At 40.5% G+C, this 16,842-nt stretch overlaps 1 protein-coding gene across 1 annotated transcript; it reads left to right on the top strand.

Moving 5' to 3' along the window:
* The first annotated feature begins 375 nt into the window (after positions 1 to 375).
* DNTTIP2 (deoxynucleotidyltransferase terminal interacting protein 2) lies at positions 376 to 15,532 on the top strand. The gene is made up of 7 exons (XM_044672007.1): positions 376 to 538; positions 1,258 to 2,855; positions 3,345 to 3,483; positions 7,063 to 7,158; positions 8,625 to 8,789; positions 11,159 to 11,268; positions 15,280 to 15,532. Exons 1-7 carry the CDS (start codon positions 461 to 463, stop codon positions 15,371 to 15,373), a joined length of 2,280 nt encoding a protein of 759 aa, XP_044527942.1. The 5' UTR covers positions 376 to 460; the 3' UTR covers positions 15,374 to 15,532.
* The last annotated feature ends 1,310 nt before the right edge of the window (positions 15,533 to 16,842 follow it).

The raw sequence follows: 16,842 nt of genomic DNA, 5'->3' as shown, positions 1-16,842 counted from the left end.
AACTACAAATATTGCAAAATTATGAGGTTTTTTTTCCTCGAAGTGACACATCACCTGAGTTATGCTAGGCTTTTTGACGAATTTTGACACACCAAGCTCAAAAGGTTGGCCATCACTGCTCTAGAGACTCCCGGAAGTATTGGGGAGGCGGGGCCACCTAGCGAGAGGATACAGGAAGAGGCATGCCTTCAGACCCGCTTCTTCTTCGCTCTCCTCCGTCCTCCCAGCTTAATGACCTCCAACTACGGAAACGGAACCAAACGGGGAACAGGAAATTCCAGGGCGAGGAGGCGGGACTTCTGCTCTGCCCTCTCCGGCTTGACGTCATCGAGGGAGGAAGCTTCGATACTGGAAAAAATGGCCAAGACCGGATTAGAAAACGTATTTCCGGGGCGTCCTAAAAGAAGGAAGTGTCAGAACGTGAAGACTGCAATAGCTGGTGGGTGAGAGGCCCGGCAGAATGGTGGCCACCAGATCGATGCGGCTGGAGGAGCCGCAGCCTAGGCGAATTCAGAAGAATGAATCCCCAAGGCACAGGGTAAGAGACTGGCATTCGCCATTACTCTTCTTTTATCTTTTACTGCCCCCGCTTTGCAAACTGTTAGTCCTGCCTGAGAAAGCGAGTCTGGATTTGGGGTAAGAGGAATCGGCTCGGAACGCGGAGGGAGACCTTTTCGAGTGACGTTGCGCGCGCTTGGACCCCGGCCCAGCCCGGTGGGCGCGGGGAGAAGCGTGATGGCGTCAGAACGCATGCGTTGGGAGGAGCGTGGTGGCGTCAGAGTGCGTGTGCAAGAGGCTGCACGTACGTAGCTCCGCCTTTCCGTTAACCCCACCCCCTTCTGCAGCGTGGCCGGCAGCCAGAGCTGAGAATCTCTTCTCAGCTGCGATCCTTCGGGCTGCTGCGGATCCCAAATTCCCTCAGACCTGAGATCCTGGGCTGTGTTTGGGTACCAGGGCTAGCCACGCAGGGAGAACATCCTTTCCAGGTGGGCTTGATGCCAAAACTAGCCCCTAGAGTGGCGGAGTAGCTCTGGAGGGGATCCCAGAGGTCATCTCATCTAACTCCCTCCCTTTGTCACATAAGTAAACTGAGGCCTAGAGAGTCCGGTAAGTTGTTGGGGTTTATCCAGGGAAGTGACTGCAAAACTGGCACCTGAATCCAACTTTTGACTCTCATATCTGACCTCTTTTCATGCTCAATTCCACACGTGTCCCTCCATCTCTCTAATGGGATTTTTATTCCCTCCTGCCTTTCAGGATTCCCCTGCCAAAGGAGCAAGAAGTGAAAACAAACAGCCAGAAGACATGAAGGACTCAAAGACTGATGATTTAAATGATGCTGACTCCAAGGCCCTCCTGCAGGATCCTCCCACAGTCAAAGCAGCCAAGAGTAGAAGTAGGAGTAATTTAGCACAGACTATTGAACCAGTAACAGATGGAGAAGTCTCAGAAGCTGAGTCCACTTGTTCTTATATGTCTGGACTGCAGGAACCAACAGTAAGGGTCACCAGAAGAAGGCGCATCATCATTCCCTGCCAACCAGAATCCAAACCTAGGAGTAGACATAAGACTACTCGGAGTGAATCCATCAAATCTGGGGATGAAGGTGAAGTTTCTGAAACTGAGTCCTGCTCCTCAGTTCTTTCTTCCCTTTTGGCATCTCCAGTTAGAACCAGAAGGGGGGCCAGACAGAGAGAAGCAAGATTCTATTTAGATCCAAATTCTGCTTTATTGGCTGAAGAAACTTCTGATGCTGAGTCATGGTGCTCAGGTGTTTCATCTGTTGGAAGCCGAAGAACTACTCGGAGCAAACAGATCAAATTAAAGAAAGAAGCTGATATACAATCTGAAGGGGAAGATAATACACCCAGGCCAGAAAATGTAAACCAGAGTGAGCATACAATTCCTTCCCAACTGGAAATCATCTCTGAATCCACATATGTGAATACTCAGAGTTCAGATACAGAACAGCCTGCTCCTTCTCCGGGAAATAGGTCCAATCAATGTAAAAATGAAATTCAGAGATTTGGTGATGAATCCTTGGTGAAGAGTTCAGAAGAAAAATCAGAAGTTCAGATGAGAAGAAAGAAAGATGTCATTGCAAAAGAGTTTTCCAAAGAAGACTTAAGTGAAGAGCTTTATACATTGGAGGAGGAAAAAGAAACAAGTAAAGGACTTCAGCAAAGCAGCTTTAAAAAAATTTTTACTTTTCAAAGCCAATCAACACCAGACAAAACCAAACCGGAGCACACAAAAACAGCTACTGAAAGGGAAAGAAAAGCTTTTGTTCTTTCAGTTGAATGTTTGGAAGGGATAAATGATCAGAATGAAAAGGCAGAGGATTTAGAGGAAACCAATGATGTTACCCTTACAGAAATTACTGGTAATGAGAGCAGTGACTGCAAAATCGGTGTCACTGAAGATACTTATGACAAAAAAGAGCATTTAAATGGTGATGCCATGGTAAGGCCCCCTTCTGTTACCAGTGAGTCTCAAGATAACAATAATTCTGGCTTCTTGGTTCTCAGCAGCGATGAGGACCAGGTGTCTGAAGATAATGAGAGTGAAGAAGATACATTGTGTTTCGTTGAGAGTAGTGAACAAAAGCTTTCATCAGAGAAAAATCCAGCAGATAACCTATCTGAGGATGTCTTATTTGTCATTGACAAAACCCCTGGATTGAGTTCTGATAAGAATTATTACTTGGAGGAAGAGGAAGAAAAAGCAAGTGAAATAGCCAGTGAGCAGGAAAATGATGAAGAGGAAAGTGAAGAAGAGGAGCCTATAGACAAAGAAGAAAATGAAGAGGAGTTCATAGATGAAGATGACTTATTGAGTAACACCAAGTCTAACCTGTAAGTTTTTATATTTATTTGAAGAATTTGGGTTTCTTGCTATATTATATTAAATACCTTGAACCTTACCTACAAATGATAGACTAATAGGCTGGGCAAAGGGTCTACAGGATGAATATTTTCTGCTTCAGAGGTACTTAGTCTGTCTTGTTTCTGGCCTTCCTTGAACATAATTGTTTGTAGAAGGAAAGATGTCTGAAGAACGTCTACAGTGACTTGGGGATTTTGAGTATGATTGGAAGGAAGCACTCAGCTGTTTGTAATGATGATTTTTCTGCTCCAGAGTTAGGACCTACTTAAAGAGAAAAGTAAGCTGTCAGGTTTTAGCTATTGAGCTTGGAATCCTTGACTGCAGTGTAAGTAAAGTGGGTAAAAGTAAAGAGGAAAAGAAAAGAAAGGTATTTTTTTTTCAGCTCTATGCACAGTACTCTGAGGTCCATCTGTTTCCAATGATTTAATGTTTTAATTAAGTGGTAATTTCTCTTTCAGCTTGAAGTTGTCAAGTAGCAGCATAGATCCTGGTCTGAGTATTAAGCAACTTGGAGGCTTATATATTAATTTTAATGCAGAAAAAATGAACTTCAACAAAAATGCCCTTACACAAATAAAGGAGAAAAATAAAAAAGAGGTGAGTTTCATAACATATGCTGTTATGTTTTCATATACCTAAGCCTCTGGCTTAACAAAAGTATTTCATATTTCACTTTTCCTCCACTGGTACTAAAAAGGTGGGGCTAATTTTCTTTCTCTACAGTATTTAGAATCAGTACTCCAATTTAAATTAACCAGTGTATTGGTTCCAGGTCAGAAGAACAGTAAGGGTTAGGCAGTGAGAGGGTGGGGGTGTTGGGGGGTTAAGTGACTTGCCCAGGATTACAAAGCTAGAAAGTGGTATTTTGAGACCAGGTTTGAACCCAGGATCTCCCAGCTCTGGGCCTCACTCAATCTACTAAGCCATCTAATTGCCTCCAACATTTATTTTTTTTCTTTTTCTTTTTTTTTTTAAACCCTTAACTTCTATGTATTGGCTCTTAGGTGGAGTAGTGGTAAGGGTGAGCAATAGGGGTCAACTTGCCCAGGGTCACACAGCTGGGAAGTGTCTGAGGCCAGATTTGAACCTAGGACCGCCTGTCTCTAGGCCTGACTCTCAATCCACTGAGCTACCCAGCTGCCCCTTCCAACATTTATTTTTACGTTTTAGTGAGAGAGTCTTACTGTGTTAAGCTTCTTGAATACCCTCAGTTCTAGAAAATTGTTATTCCCTTCCTTTTTGTATGGGGCCTTGTTTCAAACAACATCTCTATGGAGAAAACTTCCCAATTTATATCTATAACCTTCAAGATCAGACCCATATTGCCAACTCTATGCCAAATGAATCTGTCTGGATGTTTCAACTAAAGAAAATGTCACTCTTACCAAAAATTAAACTATAGATTGTCCTCATTTCCCTGGTTTTGTTCATTCTTCATCACATGGACACACAGTTTGTTTGGTGTGTTATCTTCAACTTGCCTGTCTGCCTCCCTGAATCCTGTTGCTGCAATCTCCACTCTCTCCCTTCTTATTTCCTCTGTCTTTACCAAAAGCCTCCACGAATCCATCTGGCTGGATTATTTTAACAGATTCCTAGTTTAACACATTCTCTAGTCCAGGGGTCAACAACGTATGGCTCTCAAGCCATATCTGGCTCTTTTGAGGGCCAGATATGGCTCTTTCTGCAGGAGCCATAAAGTCAATTTTTTTTCAGGCGCTGTTACAGGAGCGCATACTGTGAGCACTGTACGGCTCTCATGAAATTACATTTTAAAAAATGTGGCGTTTATGGCTCTCATGGCCAAAAAGGTTGCTGACCCCTGCCCTAGTCTAGTCCCTTTCATTTTCAATTCACATATTGCTGCCAAAGTAATATAAATAAAAGAAATTATTGTATTTCTCCCTTTCCTCAGAAACCTTTAATTAGGTTTTTTTGTCTCTTGAATAATAACCAAATTTCATACACTAGCCAAGGCCTTTCCAGAACTTATCTCTCTAGCTTTCTTTACTACTCCTCTTCATATGTTACATGTTAACCATTATTAACTGTTTGCTATTTTCTGTTTTTGCTGAGTATTTTCCTGTCCCCATCCTTTGCTATACTATCCTGTCTTCTCTCTTCTCTCTATCTCCTCTATCTGTTATCTTTCAAGTCCAAGCCCTGAAGTTCTCTCTCTCTCCTGTGCCCCAGATATGCCTTGCTGCCACTGCCTCTCTACCTCTTGTTTCCAGTTGTCTTTGGGACCACACTCACTCTAGCTTCCCTACCAACACCAAGAATATTAGACCTTATAGGCTTTGATCTTTACTCACCCTGACCTGGGGCAAGTCTTGGTTCTGAAACTGTACAATGCCTATAATGATTATTGTGGTCCTCAAAGCACATGTTCTGTAATGGGATAGGTAGGAACAGCAGTGTTTCCCTTATATAGCCTTTAGCACAGTATCTTACACAAGGTCTCTTTAAGATATTTTGTTGGGACTTTTTTCCTCTGAATCAGTAACTAGAATTTCTTAAACTTAGAACTGATTTTTAATATTACATCCACCTTTAGAAGTGGCTGCAAGTTAGTTAGCATTGTCCTCATATTTGGCCTTTCCTGTCCATCTTTTCCCTTAATTCTTTCCGTTAAGCCATCTGTTGCATAACTCTGACATTTGGAAAAACAGAAGGGACTTTATGATATGGAACACTAATACTGTTTATATAATTATGAGTAAATATGTCCAAAGAAATTTTAGACTTTTAAAAGTAAATCAACTATAGATGGTGAAGTAAGATATAGTATATGCTCTCTAAAGAATTCATGGAATTTTTAGAGCTGGAAATAAAAGACTCACCATCTAAGGTTTACCCGAGTTTACATTAGTAGGGCTAGGACTAGAATCCAAGGGTAAGGATTCCCAGCCTGGTACCCATTCCTCCCAAATATGGATGAAGAAACTGAGACTTAGAGGTGAAGCGACTTGTTTTTAGTCCCAACTAATAAGTATGGGTTCAAATCTGGATCTTATGACTCCAGATCCCATGTTCTTTCTACTGTGCTCTTAGTTCTTCCCAAGATGTTGCCTTAGTGGGAAATATGAAACCCAAGGAAACAGCCTCCCCAAAATTTGGTAGACCTCGAGCCTTTACTGAGTAATTAGATGTTAATATCTGGAATTAATACCCCAACAAGACAACAGAGAAGGAGGATGCTTATCTGTATTCAAAGAAAATTATCTCACATTCAGAAAAATGATCATTTAAGCTTTTGGAGGCTCATTTGCAGAGCCAGAAGCAATTATAGCTGAACTTAAGCATATTACCAAATGCGAGCCAGTTTGCTCTTCCAAACCAATCACCTGCAGATATCTCTGGGGCTGTACCTTTAACTTATACCGTAAAAATATAAAACATTTTTCTCCAGATACAAAAAGTTAAGATGAGTTATAACAGTGTTATACTACCAGGAAAAAGAGCTATTAGGGTATGCTATTCATGATTCAGTTAGATCCTGTAAGAGAAGAGATTTTTTTTTTTACCCATCCCCATTGCCTTATGTTTTCAGATATTCCCATTGTTTTATGTGCATATATTTTATGGTAATACATATAGTTAAGTAGCTCTGTGTTATGTAGATTTATTACATGAAAATGATAATCATAATAGCTAGCATTTATTTATGATGTGCTAGATATTTTGCTAAATATGTGCTTTACAAATATTATTTGGTCCTCACAACAGCCTACTAGGAGTAGATGATATTATTATCCCCATTTTAAAATTGAAGAACCTGAGGCAAACAAATCAAATGACTTGTCTAAGATCAAAAGTATCTGAGGCTGGATTTGAATTCAGGTCTTCCTGACTCTAGGTCCAATGTTATATGTACCAAACTAATGAGCTATCTTTATAAAGTGTATATATTCATAGCTATTAAAGGAACAATTCTTTGCTTTATGAAGAATTCTCTAAGATGATTTTTCATCCACTAGTTCATCTGATTTTATTTTATTTATCAGATCTGATTTACACAAAACTCCTTAGGAACATTGTATTCAACAAGGTGTGAGGCATGGACTCTAACATATGGAAGATATTTAAATGTCAATTTAAAACACAAAATCTGACTTGGTGTTGTATAGCTTATTCTGACAGCATTCAGGACCTCATTCATTTTCTCTTTATCAGCTCTTGCAGAAAAGCATTATTACTCCTGATTTTGAAAAAAAAGATTGCATCCCACCATACAAGGAGTCACAATTTCAACTTAAGAAAAAACGCAGGGTAAGTACAGAGCTCTTGGTAATATTTTAATTTAAGATACTGGCCGTAGAAGACCACAGAAACATTTTCCAAAAACTTATATTTTATAAAAAACCAAGGTGGCCCCCAGAATGGTAAACAATTGTGTGTTCTTGGATAGAGTGTGGCCAAACACATAGCATGGGAGAAACACATCTCAGTTTACGTTAATCAACTGGAAGCCATTTCTTCCCCCTTTTTTAAAAACCCTTACCTCTTTCTTGGAACCTACCCTAAGGACTGATTTAAAGGCAGAAGAGCAATAAGGGCTGGGCAGTTGGGGTTAAGTGACTTACCCAGTGTCACACATCTAGGAAGTACCAGAGTCAAGATTTGAACTCAGGACCTTCTACCACTTTGTCCACTGAGCCACCTAGCTGCCCTAGCTAGGAACCATTTCAACAAAGTGAAGTTCAATTGGTGACTCTGGTTTTATTTTTAAGGAACACAGTGGCAAAATGTGCCATTATCAACTTTTTCCCTACATTTACACATGCTCTGAGAGTTTGTTATCTAAAGTCCAGGGACCATGTCTTTTCAGAGTACTATTACGAATAATATCATAGAGCTGGCATAAACTATAGATGAAGTTTCCTATCACTAATGTGAAACATAAGAGTAGGGGTATGCAAACAATATCTTGCCCCTGCATATTTTTGGAAGAATAGTAATTTCTGTTACTTTTATTTCAGTGTTTTTGGGGGGGGGTTTTCTGCGCTGTTAAAAAAATTATAGGAATGGGGCAATGAGGTAACTCAGTGGATAGAATTAGGCCTAGAGACAGGTCCTGGGTTCAAATCTGGCCTCGGATACTTCTGCCTCTTAGCCCCCTGGACAAGTCACTTAAGCCCAGTTGCCTAGCCCTTACCACTCTTCTGCTTTGGAGTCTAAGTATTGATTCTAAGACAGAAGGTAAAGATTTAAAAAAAATTTTTTTAGTAATAGGAATAAATGGCTTTCTAAAATATAGGAGATGGAATGAAAAATTCATTTGGATTTTCTTATACCTCTGGGTGTTTATTATATTTTTCAGTATTTAGCATTTTAATTTAAATTTAGTATAAAATAGCATTTTATTATAATGTTATAATTATTTATTAGGTGGATAATCAGTGATAGTACATGTTTAATGGAAAAACTATTATAGAAATAATGCTATTCTATTCTTCTTCCCTCTCCTTTAAGGAATCTTTTTCAGATATTATACTTGGTTATCTGAAAATTTTCTTTCCTGTACATGTATTCATTCTCTTTTTATATAAAATAAAGGACCATTAGACAAATCTTGTTTTTGATGTTTAGGGGTTGGTTGTTTTTTGCAAATTTAAATTCTTATTTATTGATGCCAATTCACAAAATATTTGAAAGTGTGTAATTTAAGGGAAAATAGTGTTTTGTACTGAAACATAAAATATGTAATGGTTTCTATTCTGCCACCTAAATTTCAGGAAGAACGGAAAAAAACAGCAGGAGATGGCTGGTTTGGTATGAAAGCCCCAGAATTGACAACCGAACTGAAAAATGATCTCAAAGCCCTGCAGATGAGAGCTAGTATGGACCCTAAAAGATTTTATAAGAAAAATGATAGAGATGGTTTCCCTAAATATTTCCAGGTAAGAAGCACTACTCTTTTATTTTAATTTGGACAAACTATTGCAACTGGTTTTCTTTTTACTGGCTTCAGAAGGTTAATGTTTATAGTGTATATCCCAAGAGAAATAGCCAAAATTACAGTGTTTTAGGTGAGGAAGACCTCCCAGCTCAGATCTGGCCAATCTTGGAATCATTCCCTTCAGGTAATTAATAACTTACAAAGGGATTGTGTTTTGGAAGTTTTTAATTGGGTTGTTAGGAATTTCAAGGGCATTCCTATAAAAATGGGTCAGGTGACTGACCATAGGATAAAAGCCTGTTTCACCCAAATGCAGCTGAACAATAATGCTGAGAGCAGTCAGAGGAGCAGGGAAGGAGAGGGCAGAGTTTCTTCTTTGATTTAGTAGGTCATTTTGGTTACGGCTAAAAAATAACATCAGTTTGTTGTCAACCTGGTCATGAATGAGCTTTTCCAATTTTAAAATTGCAGAACTTTAGTCCAGTTCTCAGACGACATACAAGAGGGTGATCCTTCTGCCCTTTGGAAGCAGGAGCCTCTTCTGCCCTCAGGCCTGAGGATCCTCCACAGGCTCAGTCCCTCCTCAGGGCCTCCCCCAACAAGTCACATGCCTGCCCTCTCCTTGGATGGGGCATGCCTTGGGGGAAGGGACGGGCTTGGCACGCATCTGGCACACAGCGGTGCTTACTCCATGCTTGCTCATTGACTTGACCCCCCCTCCACACCTCACCCCCACCCAGCCTTTTTTTCTCCTCCATGCTTCAGTTCTGAGCTACTCCTGAGAGTAGCCGTGAGTCTGGCTGTGCCTTGTCCTTGTTTCATAGCAGCATCCCGAGTGTCTGGCTGTGATCCTCTCTCCTTCCCCTCCCCTCTGCTCAGTCTTCCCCCCATTCACTTTTCTTCCTCAGCCTGCAGATCCCCAGATAAAGCTTGCTTTGCTGCTTGACACCTGGCCCTCCGGGCCCACCCTGCTCCCCTCCTCCTCACATCCCTGGCCTTTCCCAGGCCCTTGTGCGGCCCCCAGCCTTCCCTCTGCCTGCTGCCTGTCTCCTGGGTACAGTTGCCCCATTTCTCACCTCTTAGAAAGGGAGCTCCTGGAGGGCAGCCCCTGGGGTTTTGCTTTTTATCCCCAGCCCTTGGCACCCGGGGCCTTGCACAGAGCTTTAAGAGACTGGCTGTAGATGAATAATTTTATGAAATCAAAAGTAGTCATAGGAAGAAGAGGGGAAAATAGAGAGGTAGAGAAGTACTTAGCTTGCTAATCTGTGGCCACCATTTTGGGCCCCTACCACACCCACACTGAGGAGAGAGCCATCATTGGGAGCCCTTCCCCCCTCCTGCCTCCATTTATCCAGCCCTAACTCTGCCCACTAACATGTGACATCTCAGGAGCCAATCATGGTTTTCTAATTTGCCTGGGCCACAGGGGCAGTTCAGGGCACATTGTAGGGAAGACCATCCTGCCCTCCTGGTCTGGTCAGATTCTTTATTTTTTTTCCTTTTTTAAATTTAGAATATTTTTCCATGGTTACATGATTCATGATCCCTCCCCCGCCCCCATCCCCCCACTCTTTCCTCTCTCCTCCAGAAGCTGATTTTACTGGTTTTATATATATCATTGTTCAAAACTTATTTCCGTATTATTCATATTTGCAATAGAGTGATCTTTTAACACCAAAACCCCAATCATATCCCCATCCAACCATGTGATCAGTCATATGTTTTTCTTCTGCATTTCTGCTCCCACAGTTCTTCCTCTGAATGTGGCTAGTTTTCTTTCTCATAAGTTCCTCTAGCTTGTTTGGGATCATTGCATTGCTGCTAGTAGAAAAGTCTATTACATTCAATTGTGCTATAATGTATCAGTCTCTGTGTACAACGTTCTTCTGGCTCTGCTCCTTTCACTCTGAATCAATTCCTGGAGGTCTTTCCAGTTCACATGGAATTCCTCCAGTTCTTTATTTCTTTGAGCACAGTAGTATTCCATCACCAGCAGATACCACTATTTGTTCAGCCATTCCCCAATTGAAGGGCATACCCACATTATCTGATTTTTTTTTTTTTTGCCATCACAAAGAGCATGGATATAAATATTTTTGTACAAGTTTTTTTTCCTTATCTCTTTGGGGTACAAACTCAGCAGTGGTATTGGTCTCACCATATTCTTGACTCCTTTGCTCCATTTTTCTGGTTGTTGTTCTACCCTCGTGACTAAATTTATCCAGTGATTTTCCTCACACGTTCCCCCCATTTCCGGCCAGAGTTCAAAATTTGGCCATAGTTGAAAAGGTAAAAAGAACAAATTCTCTTTTCACAAAGTAAACACTTAATTAATGCTTCTAGATTCTCATTTCAATCCATCTTTTCCAGGTTGGAACAATTGTTGATAGTCCAGCTGACTTCTATCATTCTCGAATTCCTAAGAAGCAAAGGAAAAGAACAATTGTGGAAGAATTGTTAGCTGATTCTGAGTTCAGAAGGTAAAATGATTTGTTTGAGTTTTAATTACAAGAACTTGAGAGAAGCAGCTTACTGTGGTGGACAGAGACCCTGGGTTTGAATTATAACTGGCATTCCCGTGTCCTACCCCTTAGAGTGGTCAGTATCTCTGGGAGAGAAGTTCTACAAGCATTGTTCCCCATTTTATAGATGAGGAAACAGGTTCTGTAAGGTTGAGAGTTATTCATTTGTCCACAGTTTACACATTCTCCTGGTAGGTCACTTCACTTTTCTGTGTGTATCTCAGTTTCTCATCTGCAAAACGAGAGGATTGAACTAAATGATTTCTTGGTCTTGTTTATATTTAAATCTTACCATTCTATCGATATATTCCTATTTTTAAAGTATGAAATTAATTTTTGTAATTTGTATCCTTTAAAATAGAGGAGCTTGAGAGTCAAAAAATTTATAAATATTGTTTTAAGTGAATGACTACTTAACAGTGTTTCTTTATTGAAAGGTATATTTTCATTACCTGTTTTTTCTCCCAGTAATCTGTGTATGTAGTTGATAGGGTCAAAGAGCCATGAATAAATGTTGGGGTCTCACCCAGGGAGAAAGAAGGCACAAATAATTCTCACAGAGAGACACTGCTCCTCTCGGCCAAAGGTCGTGTACAAAGCTGTTACTCTGAGCTACAAGTGTCTTATCTGGGGACATATTGTTTATGTAAGCCACCAGGGATGTTTTTGTTCTGTCTCTGGGAAAGATTTAGACTTCCTGTACCAATCCTCCATAAACAAAAAATCTTTATGTCCTCTTGCAAGCAGATGTCTCATATATCTTGACATGTGGATCTAATTTGCCTAATAGAATTCTCATTATAAAAGTTGCCTCTTTGTCATCATAAATGGAGCTAATGCACAGCCCCCCATTTGACCTACTTTGGTCTCTCCCTCTGTCTCTTTCTCCTACTCCCTTTTTCTCTCAGTGTCAGAATCCTGGCTTCAACATGTAGTGTTGGTGAATTGTCACTTATATTCTAACTTCCAGGTGTCCAGCTCCATGGCAGGAGTTAGGAGCTCTGAAGTGAATCAGGGGAAGTTTTGTTTAAATAATAAATCAAAGTGAGGGTGAGGAGATGTGAAAAGAAGCTAAAGCTGATTTGTACTTATCATTTTTAGTTCAATTAAAGTTATATATGTATAAATATAAAGTTAGTGGCAAATTCTGTTCAACAAATATTTTCTTAAGCACCTACTTGTCCTGGGCTATAGGAATGGGAGGGGGAAAAAAATACCTGCCCTTGACTTAGATCCAACTGAGGGATACACCGTCTACACAGAGGAGTAAATACAAAATAATGAGTTTTGCCTCAGCAGGGTGTGGGATCTTCCTCTTTGGAGGCCTTGGGCATCCTAGGTCTGTTGTCCAGGGGATTCCTTCAGATGTGGATGCTAAGGTTCCTTCTGACTGTGATTCTGTGATACTTTGAGGATGGAAAGACAGATAGCTGGAAGGAGGAGGAAAGATTTCACCAAGGAGCTGGGTGTCCTGGGGGGGGGGGGGGGGGGGGGGGGGGGGGGGAGGAGATGAGAAGGCAGAGACTGCAGACACACAGAGTGTTGTGTGTGACAGCCCAGAGCTACGTGGGAGGTGGAGGCCAGAACCAGAGAGAATCCCCCAAAAGCTAGCAAGCTATCAAATTCATTGTCTTTGAAGATGACCTATATGGCCAAAAAATGAAAATTGTTCCTTTTTATGAATTTCCACCAAAATATGTCACTTTATATTTGGTGGAAATGACCTTTTCCACACATAGGATACGAGAGTGGGAGTGCATCTTTGGTCTCTCGAGATCAAATGCTTACAGCGTTGAATGTTACAAGTTTGTTCTACTCAGTTTCACTTTTTTCTTAGAGATTAGTAACATGTTGCTTTTGAGCTTTAATTAAGCTAATTTCATTGGAAATTTTAAGCCTATTGTTACTAAAAAATGACCGCTGTTACAAATTGTTCTACTATGTCTCAAACTGGGACATCTATGGTGAAACTTGCAATTTGTATTCACACTCTAGGTAGAATTGGTGGGTGGCGTTCTGTGCTCAGGCGTACCAGGAGGTCCTGGGACCAAGGAAACCAAAGGCAATGAGGAAAATATGCCAGTAGTAAAATGGCCGGGGTGTCGTAGAACTTTCATAGTAATCTTGTTAGAGGAGATAATTGAGCCAAGAGAAAAGGAGAGAGGCCCAGGTTTTGTTCCTCCTCTCCTGTCATAGTACTTACTAGCATCCACTGTGAAAAATCTGTGCTCGTGGCTAGAAAGGAGCCTACAGAAATGATTAGGGAGTGCAGAGGAGCGAAGGGTGTGCACAGAGAGGGAACAAGCCTGACACAACCACGTCCATGGGAGAGTTGGGGGCACATCACAGCCAGCAAGGTGGGAGCTGTGCACGCCTCGGGCTCGGCTGCCCCTTGCTCCTCTTGGGTCATTTCATCTTGCTTCATTTGCTTTGGGTCATGTTTGCTATTTAATCACGGGATAGTTATGATTGGAAATGAATGATGAATTATACCAGTTGAATACCTTCTGAGAGCAAAAGCAGGCCCCCCAACTTCAAAGAGAAGCGTCTGGAAATGCCTTTGTGATGCAGAATATTGAATAACCTCTTGGGCTACCAAATAGGAATGGCGGCTCTTTTAATTTATTTTTAAACCTTTAAATTCCATCAGAATCAGTATTAAGTATTGGTTCTAAGACAGAAAAGTGATAATGACTAGGCAAGCCAATTGGGGTTAAATAACTTACCCAGGGTTACACAGCTAGGAAGTTCAGAGACCAGATTTGAACTCGAGACCTCCTGTCTCCAAGCCTAGCCCTCTATCCATTGAACTACCTAGCTGCCCCAGAGCTATTTGTAGACTAAAATATTGGAATCCTTCTGAGATCCAATAGAAATGGGGCATTTGTAAATCTCAGAAAGGCTTCATTCAGGGGAAAGCTCCTGATTGTTACTTTTCAAAAAAAAATCATTTGTTGGGACAAATCACTTAATCCCTGGAGTTGTTACTAGCATAGAAAGTAAAGATTTAGGGGGCAGCTGGTTAGCTCAGTGGATTGAGAGCCAGGCCTAGAGATGGGAGGAGGTTCTAGGTTCAAATTTGGCCTCAGACACTTCCCAGCTGTGTGACCCTGGGCAAGTCACTTGACCCCCATTGCCTACCCTTACCACTCTTCTGCCTTGGAGCCAATACACAGTATTGACTCCAAGATGGAAGGTAAGGGTTTAAAAAAGAGGAAGGAAGGAAGGAAGGAAGGAAGGAAGGAAGGAAGGAAGGAAGGAAGGAAGGAAGGAAGGAAGGGAAAGGAAGNAGAAGATGTGAAAAGGTGAGTACAATGATGACTTGATATAGTTAAAACTCCATTCAGATGTGATAAATCCAAGATGTGTGAAGAGTTCTATATAACTCAATAAGCTGCCTCGTAATGTGAGCCTTGAATCTGTTCTTCTTTGGAAACATCAATTTAAACAGAAAAGGTAGAATTATGTTACAAATATAATCTTGAAAGATTGGGGGGAATCATACACCCTAAGAATTTTAGACATTTGATCTTAGATTTAAAACTAGATTTTAGATCCCTTATCTAAGAGTTAAGGGACAGCAAAAAATAGTGGATAGAGAAACAGCCTCAATTAGAAAACTCTGTGTTCAAAACATGGCTAAGAAAGAAGTAAATGAAGGAAGGAAGGAATTAAAGAAGGAAGGAAGGAAGGAAGGAAGGAAGGAAGGAAGGAAGGAAGGAAGGAAGGAAGGAAGGAAGGAAAAAATTTAAAAAAATAAAAATCATTTGTTTCCTCTACTTTATTTTACCTTTTTTTATTTCTCCACATGTTTCATTGCATTTAAAATGATTTCCAGCATCTCAAAGTAATATTTGCCAAGAAACTGAAGAGAAGAGTTTTGATGAATTTAGAAAAATCAAGAGTTTTTTTCTCTTTTAGTTTTATCTTACTGTGTTATATATAATTGGCATTTCAATGTCTTTTCAGGTACAATAAAAGGAAATATACTGAGATCATGATGGAAAAAGCAGCCAATGCAGCTGGCAAGAAGTTTCGGAAAAAGAAGAAATTTCGGAACTAAGACTGTTATCTAAATATAGCCTCAAGATTTTTATTTTCACCTTCCTTTGTCCTTTATTTACTAAAAATGTGTTGAAGGCTGCTGGTGTCATACTAATAATGTATGACAGGGCTGGCTTCACTTATGTAGCTCTTCATCTGGAAAAAGTTATTTAAGAAAGAATGAGAATTTTGTGTGCATTTTTATATTTGTAGTTGAAATGGGTGTGTGTTTGGGGGTGTTTTTTTTTTTGGAGGAAAGACCCCCAAAAGGCTCATAATATTTTTTAAAAATGTTTTTACGTTACTGAAATTTTTGTAAAGTTTGCAGCATTTTTGCTTATCTAAGCAGTGTAGAGGGTGCCAATGTTTTCCAAGGATTCTGTGTCTCTCCTGCTCTCTTAGAGCTTTATAAAGATGAATGTACTTACTGTACAGTGATTTTTAGATTTGGGGTAGTTAATAGTAATAGAATATCAAAATGATAATATGCTTTCACTGTTTCTCTTTGCATATTTTAGTATAAAATTTTTCAGAAGATTACACTGCTGTATAAGAAAAATTAGAACTCATTAAAGTGAGTTTTAATTAAAATTTATTTTAATACTCCATTGAAAGTTTAGAAGTTAAGAACATAAGTTCACTGCCTGAAGTTTTCAGCATCTTCAGGTTATGCATTTGGGAGACAAAATTGAGAAAGGCGTAGACCCTGGAACTAGTTCTAGGTCCGTGGTTTATGACTGGACAAATGCACCTCCAGCCCATCCCTTTACTTGTCAAGGTATTTGAAGCTCAGTGTGGTTAACCTTAAAACACTCTAGAAATGTGAATTACTGGCATCATTATTATCAGGATACACAGTGAGAAGTAGCCATGATTCCACTCTAGGTCTTCTTACCTCAGAATCTAGTCTTTGCCCTGCTGTATCATCTGCCTAAAGAAACCATGCCAAGTAAGGCTTGTTGGAACACTTTGGGAATGCTTAGCCTAATAAAAGAAGGGGAAAGGAAGAAAATGCTCTTTGTCCTTGTCACTTAGATAAGAGAAGATTGATTCTCGTTTGCCCAAATTGAGCAGAACAAGGCCCATTGGGGAGAAGCTACCAGGATACACTTCCTTACTCAATAAAAAGGACACAGCTTGGTCCACAAGCACTTACTAAAGTCCTTGCTATGTGCCAGGTACTGTGCTAAAACCCTGGGGTTACGATAAAAGGCTAAAATGGTCATCTTCCTCCACGAGGTCACAGGGAAGGGGAGAAACAGTACAACAGATGGTCATTTTCAGAGGGAACATGGGAGAGAAGACTTGTAGGGATTCAGGGTGTGTTTTAAAGGCAGCTATGGGGGGGTGAGAAGGGAAAGTGTGTTCCAGTATGGGCATATGACCGATGTCCCTAAATTATGAGCATATAAAGAGTAAGAATACTGCTGGAAAGATAGGAAGGAGCCAGGTTGTGAGGGGCTTTGAATGCCCAATGGGGTTTTGTGT

Source organism: Gracilinanus agilis, chromosome 4 (assembly GCF_016433145.1).
Source record: "Gracilinanus agilis isolate LMUSP501 chromosome 4, AgileGrace, whole genome shotgun sequence".
Lineage (NCBI taxonomy): Eukaryota > Metazoa > Chordata > Mammalia > Didelphimorphia > Didelphidae > Gracilinanus > Gracilinanus agilis.
The sequence above is the reverse complement of the archived record's forward strand: the minus strand, read 5'-3'. Positions and strand labels throughout refer to the sequence as shown.

Excerpts from the sequence above, each read along its gene's own strand:
- DNTTIP2 (XM_044672007.1), top strand. The coding sequence starts at position 461 with ATGGTGGCCACCAGATCGATGCGGCTGGAGGAGCCGCAGCCTAGGCGA. Across the intron at positions 3,484-7,062 it reads AGGAGAAAAATAAAAAAGAG|CTCTTGCAGAAAAGCATTAT; the intron begins GTGAGTTTCATA and ends TCTCTTTATCAG. Across the intron at positions 7,159-8,624 it reads AACTTAAGAAAAAACGCAGG|GAAGAACGGAAAAAAACAGC; the intron begins GTAAGTACAGAG and ends CCTAAATTTCAG.